The sequence below is a fragment of the Euleptes europaea genome, chromosome 7 (assembly GCF_029931775.1).
Source record: "Euleptes europaea isolate rEulEur1 chromosome 7, rEulEur1.hap1, whole genome shotgun sequence".
NCBI classification, from domain to species: Eukaryota; Metazoa; Chordata; class Lepidosauria; order Squamata; family Sphaerodactylidae; genus Euleptes; species Euleptes europaea.
Window position 1 is genome coordinate 85,999,260 of NC_079318.1, and position 18,267 is coordinate 86,017,526.

At 48.3% G+C, this 18,267-nt stretch overlaps 1 protein-coding gene across 1 annotated transcript in view; it reads right to left on the reverse strand.

The window, feature by feature from the left end:
- Positions 1-18,267, reverse strand: part of PC (pyruvate carboxylase) — a 327,688-nt gene that overhangs the window by 232,064 nt on the left and 77,357 nt on the right. Inside the window, exon 8 of the mRNA XM_056852467.1 lies at positions 11,644-11,806. Within this exon, the coding sequence (XP_056708445.1) occupies positions 11,644-11,806 (163 nt within the window). The remainder of the gene's footprint in view (positions 1-11,643; positions 11,807-18,267) is intronic.

An 18,267-nucleotide genomic window follows, 5' to 3' on the forward strand; every position in this document is an offset into this window, starting at 1 on the left:
GTATTCCTTGGTGGTCTCCGATCCAAATACTAACCAGGGCTGACTATGCTTAGCTTCTGAGATCTGATGAGATCAGGCTAGCCTGGGCCATCCAGGTCAGGGAATCTAAGATGCTACTGGACTCAAATCCAGCTCTTCTACTGCAGATCAACAAGGCTACCCTCTGGAGCTAGTCTTACCCAACTGTTTGCATGCAGGCTTAACTGAAGCTTGTCCTCTGAGAACAGCCTCCCTGGTTACAAAGAGAAGGGCTACACGGGCTAGAGAAACCTGCTTTGTCAAGACCTGCCAGGATTTGAGCAACTCTCCACAAGCCAAATCCTGGTTTCCCATACTAACTTCAGTTCAAATAAACCATAGTTTCTTGTTACGTCTGAACTGAGCCACAGGGAGTGATTCCTTTTTGCTGCTATGCAAATTCCGGCAGCCCGTGCCACAAATTCCACACTACAGGCTTCCCATCTGCCCTTCAGGTAATTCAAGTCAAACCCGTGGGCTCCCTGGGCAACTGACATCCTGAAACCTCTCTGATTAATTCTGTGCCTTTCTAACGATAAATCTGAATCTTCTTGTCGAGCTGCCATACAAGCGTAAAACCTGCTGGGTACTCTCTATTCAGTCTCCAACAGCTCGCACGATCTAATTTACACTTTTCCACACAATTTATATGGTGCTAAATACCACTGAAACATAATTTTTAGACAATTTTTCCTTTCAATGTCACACAGATCAGTTTCAAGGGTGTTTCGTGCCAAAGCTATTTCCATACATCCTGCAGAGCAACCAAGTTTAGATCTTTCTCTCATTGGTTCAATAGGGATGAGTTGCCAAAGTGTGTCTGCTGCACTCTCGCCTGACACAATAAATCCTGTAACGATTTCTGGCAACAAAAGATTCCCAAGACGTTGATCTAGTACTTGACTCTCCATTTTTAAAGAGAGTGAGCAGGTGGGGGAGAATGCAGGCAAGAGGGAGCAAGCATCACGAACAGGAGGGACAGAAGGGCCCCAGTCCTACTGCCACCACCCAGAGAAATAGAGAAAGTGGTGGCAGCAAGGGAAAAGGCAAACTCCACGAGAGGCATTTATGAGGAAAGAGGGTGAAAATGAAATGGCTGATATTGTATTACCCTTGAATAGATAGATTTATGGTAGAGCCTCCTTTGGAATACTGCAAACGGTTCTGGTCACTGTGAGGGGGCAATGTAGTTAGTAAAAAATTTCTCATCTTTCTTTTTGTAAGCAGACAGAGAGCTAGCTCTGCGGCGTCCTCTATCTCAGGAAACCACAGAGCAGCTAGCTCTGTGGAACCTTCTACAGGTGCAGCAAAAGCACCTTTATAGGAAACCACAAGAGTAGGAGCAGACAGACCACAAGGGCATGCTCAGATAGCTGTTTTTCTTAACTCAAGGTAACCTACAGCTTGTTATGGCTAGAATATTCATAAGTGCATATCATTATAATCTTATTATGAAGTACATGCGATGTATGAAGTTGTCTGTATTAGGCATATCAGGAAGTTAGATTGTAACTCCACCCAAAAGGAGTGGAGAGGGGATGCACCATCAGGGAAGGGTATAAGTATCCAAGCAGACTTAGAACTTGCTGAGAAAAGCTTAGCACTTGTTTGCTGTTGCTTTCTCCTTGTGCACAATAAACTTGATGTTGATCTGATCCTTGGGTATGGTTATTGGGAATTCGGAGCAACAACTGTATCTCAAAAAGGATACTGCAGAGCCAGGAAAAACCCAGAAGAGGGCACCCAAGTGATTAAGGCTTTGGACCACCTTTCCTATGAGGAAAGGTGAAAGATTCTGTGACATTTCAGTCAAATGACGGCAAAGGGTAGACATAACAGAGGGGTACAGAGCTCTGCGTGGGGTCGAGAAAGTGGACAGAGAGCTTTTTCGCCTGTTCCCACAGTGACAGAACTCAGGGGCCACCCAATGAAGTTGACAGACAGAAAAGAAATATAAATAATTTACTCAATGAGGAATTAAATTGTAGAATTCACTGTCAGTGGAGGTAGGGATGGCCACAGTCATAGATGACTTTAAAATGTCATAGATGACTTTAAAATGGGATTAGACAGAGTCATAGGGGAGAGGACCATCGGTGATTACTGGCCATGGTGACTAAAGGGAACCTCCATATTCCAAAGCAGTAAATCTCTAGGGCAAATGGTTGGCCACTGTGTGAAAGATGATGCTAGACTAGTTGGACCATTGGTCTGACCCAGCTGGGCCCCTCTTGTGTTCTTAGGAACAGAATTCCCAGGACTGCACTAAGAGGGTGAAGTGGGAAAGTCCCACTTAGTGCATTCCACTCCGCTGATTGATATTTTAGGATACAAGCCTACTGTTTTAATTTTAATTCATTATCTGTTAGTTTAAACTACAGAAAGGTGCGAGATAACATTTCTAATAAACAACAAAGACTTCTCTCTCGGCTGCCCAGACACAGTTTCCTCCATCTGTCCTCTTTTGTTCTGTCTTCCTGGCCTTATTTGCTTTGAACCTCTCCACGAAGCTCTCTCCGACATGTCAACCTCTGTCTTGAATTGGGAACAACAAACAGCTTATTTTGACTGACTTCCACAGCAAACGAGACAACCTTTCAGCTAAGATTCCTCTCTTGTTACAAACCAGGCTTATGATTTCATCCGGTGCTGGGAGGCACTTCACGCTAGTCCACCAAGGATTTCCACCTTCGTAGTCCATTTTACCATTAAAAATCCGTACTCCTGTGGCCTCCTGTGGGAAAACAGCTGCTGCCAGATAGGAACTGCTCCCCAGTCTTTAAATTATAATGCATCTGGAGTGGCATGATAGAAGTATTTGATGTATTTGTTTTGTTCTGATAGGGATGTTCTGGTGTTCTTGCCATGGCTGGACACTGTTTTTAGAGAGACCTGACAAGATGCCATTCCACATCCCCACACGCATGCGCACTAAGCATACATTCACACACAGAGAGACCCTCCTTCCCAGAGATAATTCCCAAACATAATTTTTTCATGTCCTTTAGCCGACCTCATATGAACACATGAAACTGCCTTTTACTGAACTAGGAAAGGCATTGGCCTGTCCTCATTGGGAAGACACTCCAAGAACTTGCTCCTTTGGGTTGCTCTTTCCGTAACATTGTCCCGCTCTGCAAGACAAGGCTGCTGGGACCAACCAAGAGCCCTCCCTCCAGACAAAGAGTCCCTCTGGGCTCCCCATCACACCAGATTCATGTGTTCATTCAGGGCAGGGGCAGTGGCTCAGTGGTAGGGCATCTGCTTGGCACGCAGAAGGTCCCAGGCTCAATCCCCGGCATCTCCAGTTCAAGGGACTAGGCAAGTAGTTGATATGAAAGATCTCTGCCTGAGATCCTGGAGAGCCACTGCCGGTCTGAGTAGACAATACAGACTTTGATGGACCAAGGGTCTGATTCAGTATAAGGCAGCTCCATATGTTCAGATCCCCCCCCAATTCAAAAAATAAAAACACACACACAAAAGATGATTAATCACAATTGCTATGCTACTATTATCTTCCGGCTGAATTTGCCTGGGCCCTGGAAATTTTGTACCCTCAGCCTCCACTTCCAGGCAGCCCTACCACAAATGTCCTTTTTTGGTAGTTTTCTGGGGAGGGGGGGGGACATCTAGGTCCATCCACGGTCTGTTATCCAGCTGCAAAGCCCGGGTGTGTTTCAAATTCTGCGGGAGGCCTTAATAAAGGTAACAGGCAGGTTTCCGTCCAGGACGACAGCAGAAAGGTCAACCGAGGAGCTCTCACGCTGGGAGGAACACGCTCATGCCGACACGAGTGCCGCGCAGCTCTCGACACATCAGTGCAGTCCGACAAAACGTGCCGAGGCCCCCCTTCGCCAACAGCATTCGACGAAGGGCTTCTTCGAGGGAGGTGCCATCTTCCCGCTCCAGATCAATCTCTCGCTTGACAGTTCCACCCTCCCCTCCCACCGCTCGGCTCGCTGGGCGACGCTACCTGCTGCCAGGCTTCTTAGCAAGACCCGCGCAACACCCCAGATCTCTGGGGGTTACGTATGATTGGCAAGAGCCGTTTGCGGTGTAAAGGCGAGGGAAGATGAAATCCTGCAGACGGCACACATGCCGGGGGCTCGAAATGAATATCCTGACAGGCGAGCAGAACGAGAAAATACAGACACACGCCTTTTTAACCACAGCCGCCTCAGAGGACCGGAAACCAAAGAAGCTGAATGGGCTGGGTAGAAATGGAGGCAGGTAGTCAGAATAGACACGCACCGGCCCCAGCCGCGTTACAGCAACCACTGAGAATCAATTAACTTCTCCAAGCAGCGCTGATAAAATGGAACCGACATCTGGTTCTCACAATCGGTGGTTGAAGCAGTCAGGTCGATGTCAGGGGCATCTCAGCTTCACGTGGGGGCTCACATTGATGGAACTCTCCTACCGAAACAGTCCCTGCAGGTAGAAAGTGCGCACGTGAGGCAGAAGGGTTCCACCTGACCTGCTTGTTTTCTACCTCTATGGAGTGTGGCGCACGAACTCATGCGTGAACGCATAAGGCTGAATTATACTGAATCTGACTATCAGTCCCTCAAGATCAGTACTGTCTACCCCCACTGACTGTGGCTCTCTGGGATTTCCAGTAGAGAACAGTAGATTCAGGATGGACAAAAGGAAATACTTCTTTACACTGCAAGTGATTAAGATGTGGAATTCGCTGACAGAGGATGTAGTGATGGCCACAGGCATGCGTGTGTGTTAAGTGCCATCAAGTCGCTTCCGACTCATGGCAACCCTCTGAATCAGTGTCCTCCAAAACGTCCTATCCTTAACAGCCTTGCTCAGGTCTTGCAAACTGAGGCCGCTTGTGGCTTCCTTTATTGAGTCACTCCATCTCTTGTTGAGTCACTCCATCTCCTTTCCTGCTGCCTTCAACTTTTCCTAGCATGATTGTCTTTTCCAGTGAGTTTTGTCTTCTCATAATGTGACCAAAGTACAATAGCCTCAGTTTAGTCATTTTAGCTTCTAGGGTCAGTTCAGGCTTGATTTGATCTATAACCCACGATTTGTTTTTTTGGCAGTCCATGGTATCCGTAACACTCTCCTCCAACCCCACATTTCAAAGGAATCTACTTTCTTCCTATCAGCTTTCTTCATTACCACAGGCATAGACAGGTTTAAAAGGAGATTAGACGGATTCATGGACGATAGGTCTATCAGTGGCTACTAGCCATAGTGACTAAATGGAACCTCCATGTTCAGAGGCAGTCAACCTCTGGATCCCAGTGCCACGAGGCAACATCAGGGGAAAGCCTTGGCCTCTATGGGCTGTTGTTGGACCTTCAGGAGAACTGGTTGGCCAGTGTGTGAGACAGGATGATGGACTAGATAGACCCCTGGTCTGATCCGGCAGGGCTCTTCTTATGTTCTTATGTCTTTCACATCACCTACAACCGGATCCTTTTAGCTGGAGATGCCGGGGATTGAACCTAGGACCTTCTGCATGCCAAGAAGATGCTCTACCAGTGAGCCACGGCCTAGTGACCAGTTGCTATGTTTCTGGCACCTGGCTTGGACGCAAGGAAGCTGCAAGATGGAGGGCAGGGAAGGCTTAAGAGGATGATCCAGGAGGTGCCAAAGTTACGGTTACCATAGAGATGCAAGAAGTTGAGATGGAGTCGGAAGAGAATGGTCCGATCGGTGGGAGTGCTGCTGACAGGGCAAAAGAAGGAGATGTGGGTAGAAGGGAGATGCCCAGATCATTTGCATAACTTCTCAGCAAAGAACAAAACAAAAAAGACTGCAACCTTTTTATTAGTGTTTTATTGCACCTTGTAATGTTGGCTACAGCTTGTCATATTGGTCTAGTAGCTATCGTGTCCGACTATGCCCAGGGAGATCTAGGTTCCGTTCCAGTGCAAAAAGAGCGCCTGTGTGCAAATGAGCATTTAGGCGTAACTTGATTATAACTGTCAGGGTATCTTCAAAGTGGCCGTTAAGTAGTAAACTACAGGTATAGAGTGACCGCCTTATCATTACCAGACAGCAGACAGATAACTACCACTTAGTTATGAGAACACACAGGAAAGTGTGAAATCAATGGAGTAATCAAAGAAGATCTTACAGAAGAATATAAATCACAACTGAATAAAAAATGGGTGTTTCTGTCTTTGCCTTTCCACATGCGGCAGACTCTCTGTTCGATTGGGGTTTTCTAAAGTCTGCCAGTTAATTCATTGAGGGGTAAGGCATTATGTCTGGCCAAGAAGAAAAATCTTTGAAAAGTTGGAATGGTTAAGAATTCAAGATAATCTGGGAGCTCTGGAAAAGATGGGATGTTCTATCCCCAGAAGTAAGGTGCGCATTTCCTTCTGGCATCATAAGAACATAAGAAAAGCCCTGCTGGATCAGACCAAGACCCATCAAGTCCAGCAGTCTGCTCACACAGTGGCCAACCAGGGGCCCCTAGGAAGCCCCCAAACAAGACGACCACAGCAGCCCTGTCCTGCCTGTGTCCCAAAGCACCTAATATAATAGGCATGCTCCTCTGATCCTGGAGAGAATAGGTATGTATCATGACTAGTATCCATTTTAACTAGTAGCCATGAATACCCCTCTCCTCCATTAATATCACCACAAAGTTCAAGATGGTCCCTTCGTTCTAAGTTCTTGAGTATCTTATTCATTACTAAAGGGAGGTCTGAGGGAAAACTTGGATAGGAAGATCTAGGTTCAAACCCCTGCTCTACCATGAAGCTCAATGGATGACTTTGGACCACTCCCTCCCTGTCAGCCTAGCCTACCTCGCAAGGTTGTTGTAGAGTAAAATAGGGGAGAAAACATCACATGTGCAATAAAATAAAATTGCCTTGCTGTTTGCCACCGTCCCTCAAATGTCCATCTTTGGCTCTAGCCCCAAGCCCTGGACACCAAAGACCTCCCCAACTGAGAAGTTCCAGGGAACAGCGCATTCCCAGACCAACTGACCCCCCCAGAGGAAGCTACAGTGGCTACAACTCAGAATTAAAAGAATGGGAGCAGTTCTCATTGCTGTGGGTTTTGCTTAGCAGTTCAACAAACACACTGGGTGGCTTCCCACGGATCTGTTCTGCTTCCGGTGGTGTTGTCCTTTGACGCAAGGAGCCGTCCCCTCTTGTACCAGAGGAAACCACCGTTAGCCCAAGAGATCTGCGGATCCAACCCACTGTCAGTCATGCACCCGCAAAGCAGCCCGACTGGAAGGGCCGGTGCAACATCCTATATTCCGAGCTAGAGATTATATGTATATATTTCAGCCATTTGTTTCCCTCTGGCAGTTTTTAACAAGAGGTCGACAAGGTGTCTTAAGACGGTATAAACCAAGAAAACACAACACTGAAATGCTGAACAGCAGTAAAATGGAGGGGGGAAAAAACGCAGATTGGCAGCCAAAACATACTAATGAAATGAACAGTAAGAAGCTACAGTGTATGGTAAGCAGTTGTAATAAAAAAGAAGAGCAGTTATTAGACGTACCCCTAGGAGTAAATACAAAAAAACCCCACAAATACTAAAAGCAAGTGGTGGCAACGGAATAGAAATGAAGTAAGAGTGTCTTCACTTGGCACCTAAAATTCAAAAACCTCTGTACCAGGAAATCAGGAGGGAGTTGTGTTAGAGGCAAGGGGCCACTACAGATGAGGCCCCGGCCCCAAGTGTTCACCCACCTCTCTCTAGAGCCAGCATGGTATAGTGGTTAAGAGCGGTGGTTTGGAGCGGTGGACTCTGATCTGGAGAACCGGGTTTGATTCCCCACTCCTACACATGAGCGGCGGACGATAACCTGGTGAACTGGATTTGTTTCCCCACTCCCTACACACGAAGCCAGCTGGGTGACCTTGGGCTAGTCACAGATCTCTTCGAGCTCTCTCAGCCCCACCCACCTCACAGGGTGTCTGTTGTGAGGAGAGGAAGGGAAAGTGACTGTAAGCCGCTTTGCGTCTCCCTTAAGGGATAGAGAAAGTCGGCATATAAAAACCAACTCTTCTTCTTCTATAAGGGAGGGAGTGCATAGCTATCTGAGCTGTTCGCATGGGGACAGGCAATTCTCCAGAGACTCCGAACCCAGAAGTCGTGCGACCAGAGGATTAAGAACAAGACACGTTCAGATTCTGAACAGGGCAACCGCGAATCTCAATAGCATCTCTAGCTAAGGAAGTGCTTCTTCACTCTGATAATTAAAATGTGGGATTCTATGCCTGGTGTATTGGCCCGCCGGGGCAAACTGGTTGCCATCTGTGCGAAACGAGATACCAAACTAGACAGACCGCCAGTCTAAACCGACAGGGTCCTTATGGTCTTATGCCAATCTAAGGACATGTCAAAAACCAGTCAACTTCATGTTGCCGAAATCCAACAGGCCAATGCAAAACACAGATCCCTATACAACCGTGCTCCAGATCGCAGGCTCTGCTCCCCGCCCTCTTTTAAAAAACAAATCGAGCCTCTTTGGTTCCCCTGGGAGCCTTTACAGGAGTCGCTTCTCGGTTCCCCTCGGCATCCTTTTTTTCCCTTTACCGCTTTCCCATTTTCAAAATGTTTGAATTTCTTCGCTCTAAGCATCCCAAGTGCCACAGGGGTGCTGTAGGAAGAAAACTTATGACATATTCTAGGCACTCTCCACCGACACGGGTGCTTGAAGAGAGGAGTCGAGGGGTGGTTGTTTTCCCCCCTCCCCCTTCCACCTCTGAGCACATTAAATGCTGATAATTCAAGGAGGGGGAGAATCTTAATAGGGAGGCAAGTTTGCAATCTTCCTCTCCCCCTTTTCTTCTTCTTTTTTTTTGCCACACATTAATGAAGTTTCGATCTAGCTCCTTGCTTCTGCAGCTGCCTTCGCTAATGAATTGGACAGGATCCCTGGCGGAAGGAAGGGGCCGGGATGGTTTCAGTGGCTTTGTACCCTCGGAGCCATTGGGTTGCGGCGTCTAAATTTGGAGACACTGTTTCTCTTTGGCTGGAGCTGTTTTCCCCCCCGCAAGGTTCCCTGGGAGATGACAAGTATGTGTTATTATTAAAGATATGAAATTCTGCTTTCTTAGGAGACGTGCCTTGGTGCACTGGATACAGATGGTATGGAATGTGACCTGGGCTAACCCCCTTCTGCCTCAACAATGAATTTACCAGAAGAAGAAGAAGAAGGAGTTGGTTTTTATATTCCGACTTTCTCTCCCACTTAAGGAAGAATCAAACCGGCTTACAATCACTTTCCCTTCTCCTCCCCTCAACAGACACCCTGTGAGGTAGGTGGGGCTGAGAAGTTCGGAGAGAACTGTGACTAGCCCAAGGTCACCCAGCTGGCTTCGTGTGTAGGAGTGGGGAAACAAATCCAGCTCACCAGATTAGCCTCCGCCGCTCATGTGGAGGAGTGGGGAATCAAACCCGGTTCTCCAGATCAGAGTCCACCGCTCTTAACCACTACATCACCAGGTAACTTCACATCAAGCCATTATATTCTCAGGCCACCTCCCATCTGCAACACGAAGGTAATAATATTGGGCAGTGCCAAGGCTGAAAGTAGATATATAATGATGCACGCGGGGCTGCCACAGAAAACAGAAGCCCCGTGTCTCCCTTCCCTCCCCCAGTCTGCCGGTGGCAACTTGTAGCTGATTTGCTGGTGATCCTCTGCTGCATCAGACAGATGTTTAACTATCACTCTGACTTGCCTTGAGTCCCTAGATGGAGAAAGGCGGGCTAAAAGTGCCGCCGACATGTTAAAAAAACTGAAATGTCAGAAGTGACATCATTGCGCTGCACGCCTCCCCCTGCAAACAGGAGGCGGCGAAACCGAGAAGGTGGCAGGGAAACTCCCCAATGCGCTGACACGGTCACGACTTGCGATTCTGTTTAATATTTAGGCAATAACATCTGTCACGCTTTTCCACTTCGAAAGTCTTCCAGGCAGTTTGCAAAAAAAGGGGAGGAAAAAACAACACGAGATTATCAGCTATAAAAACAAGACCATATAAATAGCATAACTGCCTCAATAAAATGAAGATAACTACACAAAAAGCTCTGGGGTGGGAGGGAAGAAGGGATGCTGGTGTAAACACCGGGCAGAACAGTGAGAACTTGGCACCAAAAACTTGATAAAGTTGGTGATGGGCAAGTGTCTTCAGGGAGGGAATCCTGCAACGGGGGGCCCACCCAGGAAAAGGCCCCTTTCTCCAGTAGTTCCCCACCTAACTTCCAAAGTTCCCCACCTAACTTCCCCATCAGGATCTCAAAAGCCCAAGTAGATTCTTTAGGTATACTACTCCCAACCTCACTTGAGGCTTTATAGGTTGGAACCAGCATTTTGGTGCGCCTGGAAACCAACGCAATGACTTTTAAAAAAAACGCTCTTAAAACATATTCTGCAAATCACCGTCAACAACCACACCAAACAAACTAAAGTTTCCGAACAGCCTTCAAAGGGTGGCCCCACATACAGCACTTTGCAGTCATCTAATCTGCTTTTCAGTCCTCTGATCTAATTTCCTACATGCGACGTGGGGAAGGGGGGCGGGGTTGGGAAGAGAAAAGAGATGACGCCTAGCACTGGGAAAAGGAATCACCCGTCTGTTCCATGATGCCCTCTGACTCACAGTGAGAAGACGCTGGATTGGTGTTTTTTGGCGGGCAACCTGCCACCCCTGAATATCAGCCTCGTTTTGCACTGGCACAAAATTCGACCAATATAGAATATTCCAATGCAGACCTGCACCCGCTCGATATCGTTAATAAAAAGGCTCGATATCTTTTTATGGTAGCCAAATGAGCAAGAGACAGATAAAAGAAAACAGGAAGCCTTTCCCTATAAAGGTCAGCAGACCAACGCACTAACCGAGCTAACGGAGTCTGTTTGGCAGCATTTATAAGGGCTAGAGTGCTATACAGGTATCATATCTATTGATGTTGGCTTACACCGATGGAACAACACTCCTGTCTTCAGCAGAGGGAAGGTAGATTGTGTGTGTGTGTGTGTGATTCTGCCCTTCAGCCACAGGCTCCTAATTTGCTCTCCACAGTGTTCCTTTGGATCCATTGACCCGTGGGAGCACAATTTCAGGGGGTACAGAAGGCTGCACAGTGAGAGTAGAGAGCTGGGGAAATTGCCTTCCTCTAGCACGCCTGCATGTACGCTGCTTAGGATCCAAGCCCCATACGATAGTGGAAGAAAAGCTAATTCATCCGAGCAGAGGACAAGCAACTTCAGCGACTCCTATCAGTTTGGTCGCCCTTTATGAATGATATAAAGATTCCTAACATGGCCTGTCCAGAGAATATTCTTTGATTTATGGTTATTTCAATAGATACGATTTCTCCTGTGGTCAATTACACATCTTTTTGTTAAAAAAAAAAACTTTAAAAAATAAACTTGATCGAGATATTTCTGGGAACACAGTCACCAAAATTAAACAAATAAGCCCACAGATACATAGCCTCAGAGCACAAATGGACTCGCACGGACCAACACCCCACAAATCCCCAAGCTAGAATGCCGCGCGGAGCAAAAGGGGATGCCGTCAACAAGATCCCCATAGACCGATGAAACTGTGGCAGCAGGAAGAAATGTCCTGGAAGCGAAAGAATCTGGAGAAGAAAGCCTGCGGCCTGCCCTACCTCGATTCGGCCTGTGTCGGGCTGGAAACCGCGAGAAGGATCCTCGGTGGTGACCCGGCACTGTATAGCGCAACCGTTGATCCGCACGTTGTCCTGCTTCAGGCCCAACTCGGGCAGGCTCTTCCCCTCAGAGATGTGGATCTGGGCATGGACAAGGTCGACACTGGAGACAGAGAGAGAAAGGAAGAAAGCTGCTTGAAACAAATCCTCAGCCAACGTGGTATAGTGGTTAGTGCAAGACTAGGATCTGGCAGGGGTGGTAGGAAGTGCCCTCAAGTCACAGCCAACTTATAGCAACCCCTCATGGGGTTTCCAAGGCAAGAGATGAACAGAAGTGGTTTCATTTCCCTAGATTTAACAGCCACTAGTTATCCATCAACCACATTGTTTTACCAGGTTGATAATTGAACACATTTTATATGGAAGACATATATAGCCCAGCATAACAACTTGAGACAATCTTACCACATGTTTGTATAATTGGTAATGTATTATACAACCTATATACATGCCTTGTCTGATATATATTGTCTATATATTTATATATACCTGTAACTGTGTGTATGTTTTACATGGGTTTCAATTGACCACTGAGGAAGGCCGAACAGGCCGAAATGCGTCTGGCCTGTGGTTATATATATCAACCTTAGGAAATGCCATTGTGCTGTTTTAACATTTTTAAAAATAATTTTTATCTTGACATAGGGCTTATTCCTGAAAATTGGGCCCAAAGCCCTTAGGAGGCAGACTACAGCCTCCACCGGCGCAGGGGCCCACACTGCCAGCGCCCGGAAGGCGCACACCGGCGTTAGTGGCCCCAGCGCCAGCGTGCAGGGCCGGGGCGCTGCTCCCCAATCACTGCCGCTGACTGCTGGCCTCTGGCTGCCAGCACAGGCTGTGGCAGCGATCCAGGTGGGGTTCCGGCGCCCCGGGACGCGTTCCTGGGGCGTAACGGCGCCGGCCACAGGGCGGGGCAGACGTTAGTTGGCCTCCCGAGCACTTTTGGCTCGGGAACGCCCCTTTTTATTTTTGCAAAGATACGCCAGCTTTTAGCTGGAATATCTAGGGTTGCACGGGTTTTTAGCACCGGATAGAGGTTTTGGCTGTGCCTATCTATTTGACGGCAGATAACACAGTATTTGCTTCTCAGAAAGTGTCTTTAGCTGTTTTAACCAGGGAGTGGGCTGGGGAGTCTATTTGATCCGGACAAAATGGGCATTTTTGTTCTTCTGCAGTAATATTATTGTATCGCCCTTGTGTCTCGGCTGAGTAGAAGTGGTTTCCATTGCCCGCCTCTGTGCAGCCATCCTGGACTTCCTCTGTGGTCTCCCATCCAAATACTAACCAGGACCAACCTTACTTAGCTTCCGACATCTGACGAGATCGGGCTAGCCTGGGCCATCCAGGTCAGGGAGACTTAGGTTCCAATTCGTGCCTTGCTACGGAAACTCAGTGGGCGACCAGCTGGATCTTCCCCAGCCTCACACTGAAACTTGCAGGCTTAGAAAGTAAAGATATTTGGCTGCTATCTGAGCTTCCCTAAGGTTTAGCACTACAGGGATGTCTGAGAACTTCTCCCTGCAGTTAGCCAAACTCTCTGGGCCAAACTAAACAAGACCTGTGTTCTAGAATCAACTCCAATATAAATCTGGAAGCACAGCATGGAGAGGGACTCTGATTTTATCTCGCCTGCACTCCGCTCCCTGCCAATAACCCCCTCCCCAGAAGGTTTCCTCCTAGTTTTTTTAGGATCAGCAGTAAAACTTGCAACCGAGAAGGAAAAAGAATAACAATAACAATTGTTTATCATTTACCAAAATGTATACCCTGCCTTTCCGCCCTCATCAGGGCCACCAAGGAGGCTAACAGATTAAAAACCAACATCTTAAAAACCATTAAGACCAAAAAAACACACACACCACTTCATTTAAACAATTAAAACTATGTTAAAATAGGCATACAATACAATAAAATACAGATACATAAAAACTATTTTTAAAAGGGTGGGAAGGAGGCATTGCTGAGCAAAGACTAGACCCCTCCCCAAAGAAGTAAGAACACGAGAAAGGCCCTGCTGGATCAGACCAAGGCCCATCAGGTCCAGCAGTCTGTTCACTCAGTGGCCAACCAGGTGCCTCCAGGACGCCCCCAAACAAGACGGCTGCAGCAGCATCGTCCTGCCTGTGTTCTACAGCATTTTCCTCGCTTGCAAAAGATTGCAACAGAAAGGGACGGGTGAGTCTCTCTGGGGAGAGATTTCCAGGGTTTCACAGCCGTGACCAAGAAGGCCGTCTCTTGGGTTGCCACCCACCTAATCTCAGAAGGCAGGGGCACCCGAAGCAGGGACTCACATGATCACAGCAGTCAGGTACCTTTGTAAGGGAGCAGGTGGTCCTTCAGGAATGCTGGTCCCAAGCCGTGCAGAGCTTTAAAGGTCAGCCCCAGGAGTTTGAATTGTGCTCTGAAACAGATTGGGAGCCGGTGTGGATGGGCCAAGACTGGAGTGATAGGGTCCCTAGGACGCTCTAGTCAACATCCTGGCTGCAGATCCTGCACCAGTTGAAGTTTCTGAACGCTTTTCAAGGGCAGCCCCACACAGAGCACATTGCAATGAATCTAATGTCATGTCATGCGTCAGCCTGCGGAGACCTCCTCTGACGAAGAGGGAATAGAAGCCAGAACAAGGGGGCACCCACAGGCAGAAGTCACACAGGAACAACCGGAGTCAGGAGATGGCTCACAGTGCCTGCAGCCTGCCAGAACAGAGGAACAGCCGAAGTCAGGAGACGGCTCTCCACGTCAGACCAAGGGTGATGGGGCGCAGCCGCAAAATGGCTGCCACAGGAGGTGGAGCCAAACACAAAATGTCAGGGAGTGAGGCTGTGCATAACTCTAATAGTAACCCTTCAACATCTCAAGCAGAACCTCTGTTTAAAAGGATGCCTTTTAAAATGAACACATTTAAAAATATTTTTCTTGCATATGCATAGCTTACTTAAGTTACACGCTGAAGATGCCTGCACTGCCATGAAAGCTGCTTTGGAAAAATATGCATAGCCAATCCCCAATGGCCAGTCAGAAGTCCTGCCGGGGGAAAGCCCCACCCAGTTCCTAAAAACGCTCGAGAGGCACCAGGAATGGTACTGGGTGGGTGCCTTAGCGCTCACGGGCACAATATGGCGTAGTGGTTAAGAGCGGTGGTTTGGAGCTGTGGACTCTGATCTGGAGAACCGGGTTTGATTCCCCACTCCTCCACATGAGCAGCGAAGGCTAATCTGGCGAACCGGGTTGTTTTCCCCGCTCCTACACACGAAGCCAGCTGGGTGACCTTGGCCTAGTCACAGCTCTGTTAGAGCTCTCTCAGCCCCACCTACCTCACAGGGTGTCGTTGTGGGGAGGGGAAGGGAAGCCGGTTTGATTCTTCCTTAAGTGGCAGAGAAAGTCACCATATAAAAACCAACTCCTCCTCCTCCTCTTCTTCTTCTTCATCATCATCATGATGTTTGGGACCCCTGGTGTACAGTATTAGCTCAGAACAGGGCGGCTTGACTTGTTCACCCACATGGCCATCGACGTCCCCTTTTCTGCTCCCTGCAGGGGCGATCAGCCAAAAAGGCAATCATGGTCTCTCAACTTTACACGTCCTTTTCCTCAACCTCTTTCTCTCACCCCTGCTCTCCAGAGGGCCTCAATCTGTCTCTAGCAAACAGAGGTGCTGGCCCCCAGGCAACCTCCGTGCAGGGCACTGTGGTTGAAGAAGAGGGCTTGAATTACCGAGGAAAAATATTGATCCCCCTTAAAAACAGGCTTGCGACACTCGGCCCTCCCTCCCAGCCCCCAAAGTATATTAGAGCATTTATCCGCCGATTGATTTTTGCGAAATTTCACTTGTCATTTCAACATTGCTATTAAAGCAGCGGTTGGGTTGACAGGAAGCACGCCAAACAGATCCTTTGGCTGGCATCCGATCCCTTGGGCTCCGAGCTGGAAAGGGGGAGGGGTGGTGGGGATGAAGAAATCCAATCCTGTGCACCCCAGCCCTCACCAGGGGTCGGGGTGACAAAAGCCTAGAGAGAGCCAGCGTGGTGTAGTGGTTAAGAGCAGTGGTTTGGAGTGGTGGACTCTGATCTGGAGAACCGGGTTCGATTCCCCACTCCTCCACGTGAGCAGGGGAGGCTAATCTGGTGAACTGGATTTGTTTCCCCACTCCTCCACACGAAGCCCGCTGGGTGACCTTGGGCAAGTCACACTCTCTCAGCCTCACCTACCTCACAGGGTGTCTGTTGTGGGGAGGGGAAGGGAAGGCGATTGTAAACCGGTTTGAGTCTTCCTTAAGTGGTAGAGAAAGTCGACATATAAAACCAACTCCAACTCCTAGCCCAAGGTCACCCAGATGGCTTCATGCGTAGGAGTGGGGAAACAAACCCAGTTCACCAGATTAGCCTCTGCCACTCACGTGGAGGAATGGGGTAGTGAACCCAGTTCTCCAGATCAGAGTCCACTGCTCCAAACCACCGCTCTTAACCACACCACCACACTGGCTCTCCAGTGGAGACCCCTTCAGAACACAAACACCTAGCCTCGGTGCCAAATCGGGCAAGCAGTAGGGGGACAGCAAGAGGATAGGAGGCCGGGTGGACAGCTACGAGGTGGAGAAAGGGGGGGGGGCTTTTCCATAAAGGCAACCCAGATTTTAAGCCCCAGATTTGGAAAGAGGCTGCTGCTCTCCAGCAGCCCACAATGTGACACATCCCCTCCCAGAGCCAGCGTGGGGATGCTGCCAGGGCCAAAGTGGTTCTGGCTGTGGGGGTGGAACATCCAGTCGCTCTCTCTTATCATCCTCCCATCTCTGCATTGTTCCTGTGTCGCATTCACTGTCCTCCGCATATCTCCCCCACCCTCTTTCTCGCACACTCGCTCTCTCATTCCAAAGGCAGCTCCCGAAGCCCCTGCCAGGGACAGATTGGTACAAAAGACAGCTGTGCGCAGCCCACGGGAATGCGCAGGTTCTCTCTCTCATGCGCACACACACAAAGGCATTAGGCGGGCGTCGTGTCTCGGAAGAGGCGGTGCGGAGCCCTTTGGGGCTCAGAACTGCACTCTGACGATATTTTCCAAAATCACATTTTAATAATAATAGTAGTAGTAGTAGTAGTAATAATAATAGTAATAATAATAATAATGCTCGTAACTTCCGCATGCTGATCATTTCGGCAGCCCAAGTTAAGATGGTGAACATTTCTGTACAAATGCAGCGTTCGGAACTAACTGCAGAATTCTGAGCCGTAAAATCAATTAAAAGAATAAAAGTGTCCTTAGTAAACAAATCAAAAACACAGCTGTCGATATATTTTTCAGTTTTTTTAAAAAAAATAAGGTTTCTAGCCCTTATGGTATATAGGGAAAACACTTCGGAAATATTCAGGAGCGCTTTCTTTTCCCCATGGGTGGGAACCCAGGAAGATGGCGACCGGCGTACTGCTGAGCCATGTTCTCCTGCCAGAGTTTTAGAGATTTAGCATTTATTTTATCTCATTTTAGTTTAATTTTAATTTTAACTGGCGAGGTTGCTGTTTATCGCTAGCAGTCCCAGGTAATTAATTTCCTGTGCTCCAGCTGGACGTATCTTTGCTGTGGTTGTAAACCATGAGCCTGCTTCTGAGATGGAAAAGAAAATGGAGGAGGAACTCAGGCCAGCTTTCTCCAACAAAGTCTACAAAACAACTGAAAATTGACGGTTTTATTCCTTCTAAAGACGATGTAAGTGGCTTATCAGCTTTTTACTCTTCAAATAAATACAAACAGAACCCAGAAGTCCAATATCCCCAGGATGTTTGCTCCAGTTCTCACCGTCCCACAGTTTCCATTTTGTCCAAGAGACAGACGGAAGCCCAAAACTCTGGACTCCTCTCCCGGGTCCGATCTCCCGAAGCCAACTGCAGTAATTCAGGCTGCCAGAGCCCAACCCTCTTCTCCCAATCTCCTTTGGCCTCACTGAGAGGATTAGCGCCGGCAGAACCCTGGGACACTAGAGCTGTATCATCGCTGCCAGAAGGCCGGTGAGAAAACGGCTCTGCGGTTTAAGAAAGCCGGCAAATCGCGTTTCGCTCCCGAATTGCCAGGGCTTAGCTGTCACTTAACAAGATTGTTGGAGGCATTTTGCAAAATCGGGCACGGGGCCAGCACACCCGGAAGAGAGGCGGGTGAGAGCAAAGAGAATGGGGAAGCCGCACGAGACGAGCCGGATAACGGCGGCCCCCGGAATTCTGACTTCCCTGCCTTACATCCTCTTGATCTTCCTGTGCGAGCAATTGCCGAACTGTATGTTGGAAGGCTAAGATGAAATTGAAGAGACAGTCTAGGACTGAAGGCGTAGAGGTAGGGCAGAGGATCCCAGCTTTGGGATCGGACCGATCAAGGTGCCCTTAAGAACAGTGTGCTATCACCTGGCAGCATTCTTTTCTAACAAAAGAGGTCCCAGTGCCTTCAGCCTTTAATCAATAAAGCATTACGCTTTACTCACATCAGTTAACTTCACTCAACTTCACTCAATTCCGGGTTGCATAACGAAAACCGCTTTCTGACACACTCTCCCTTCCTTTCCCTATTTAGAGCGAGAATTTG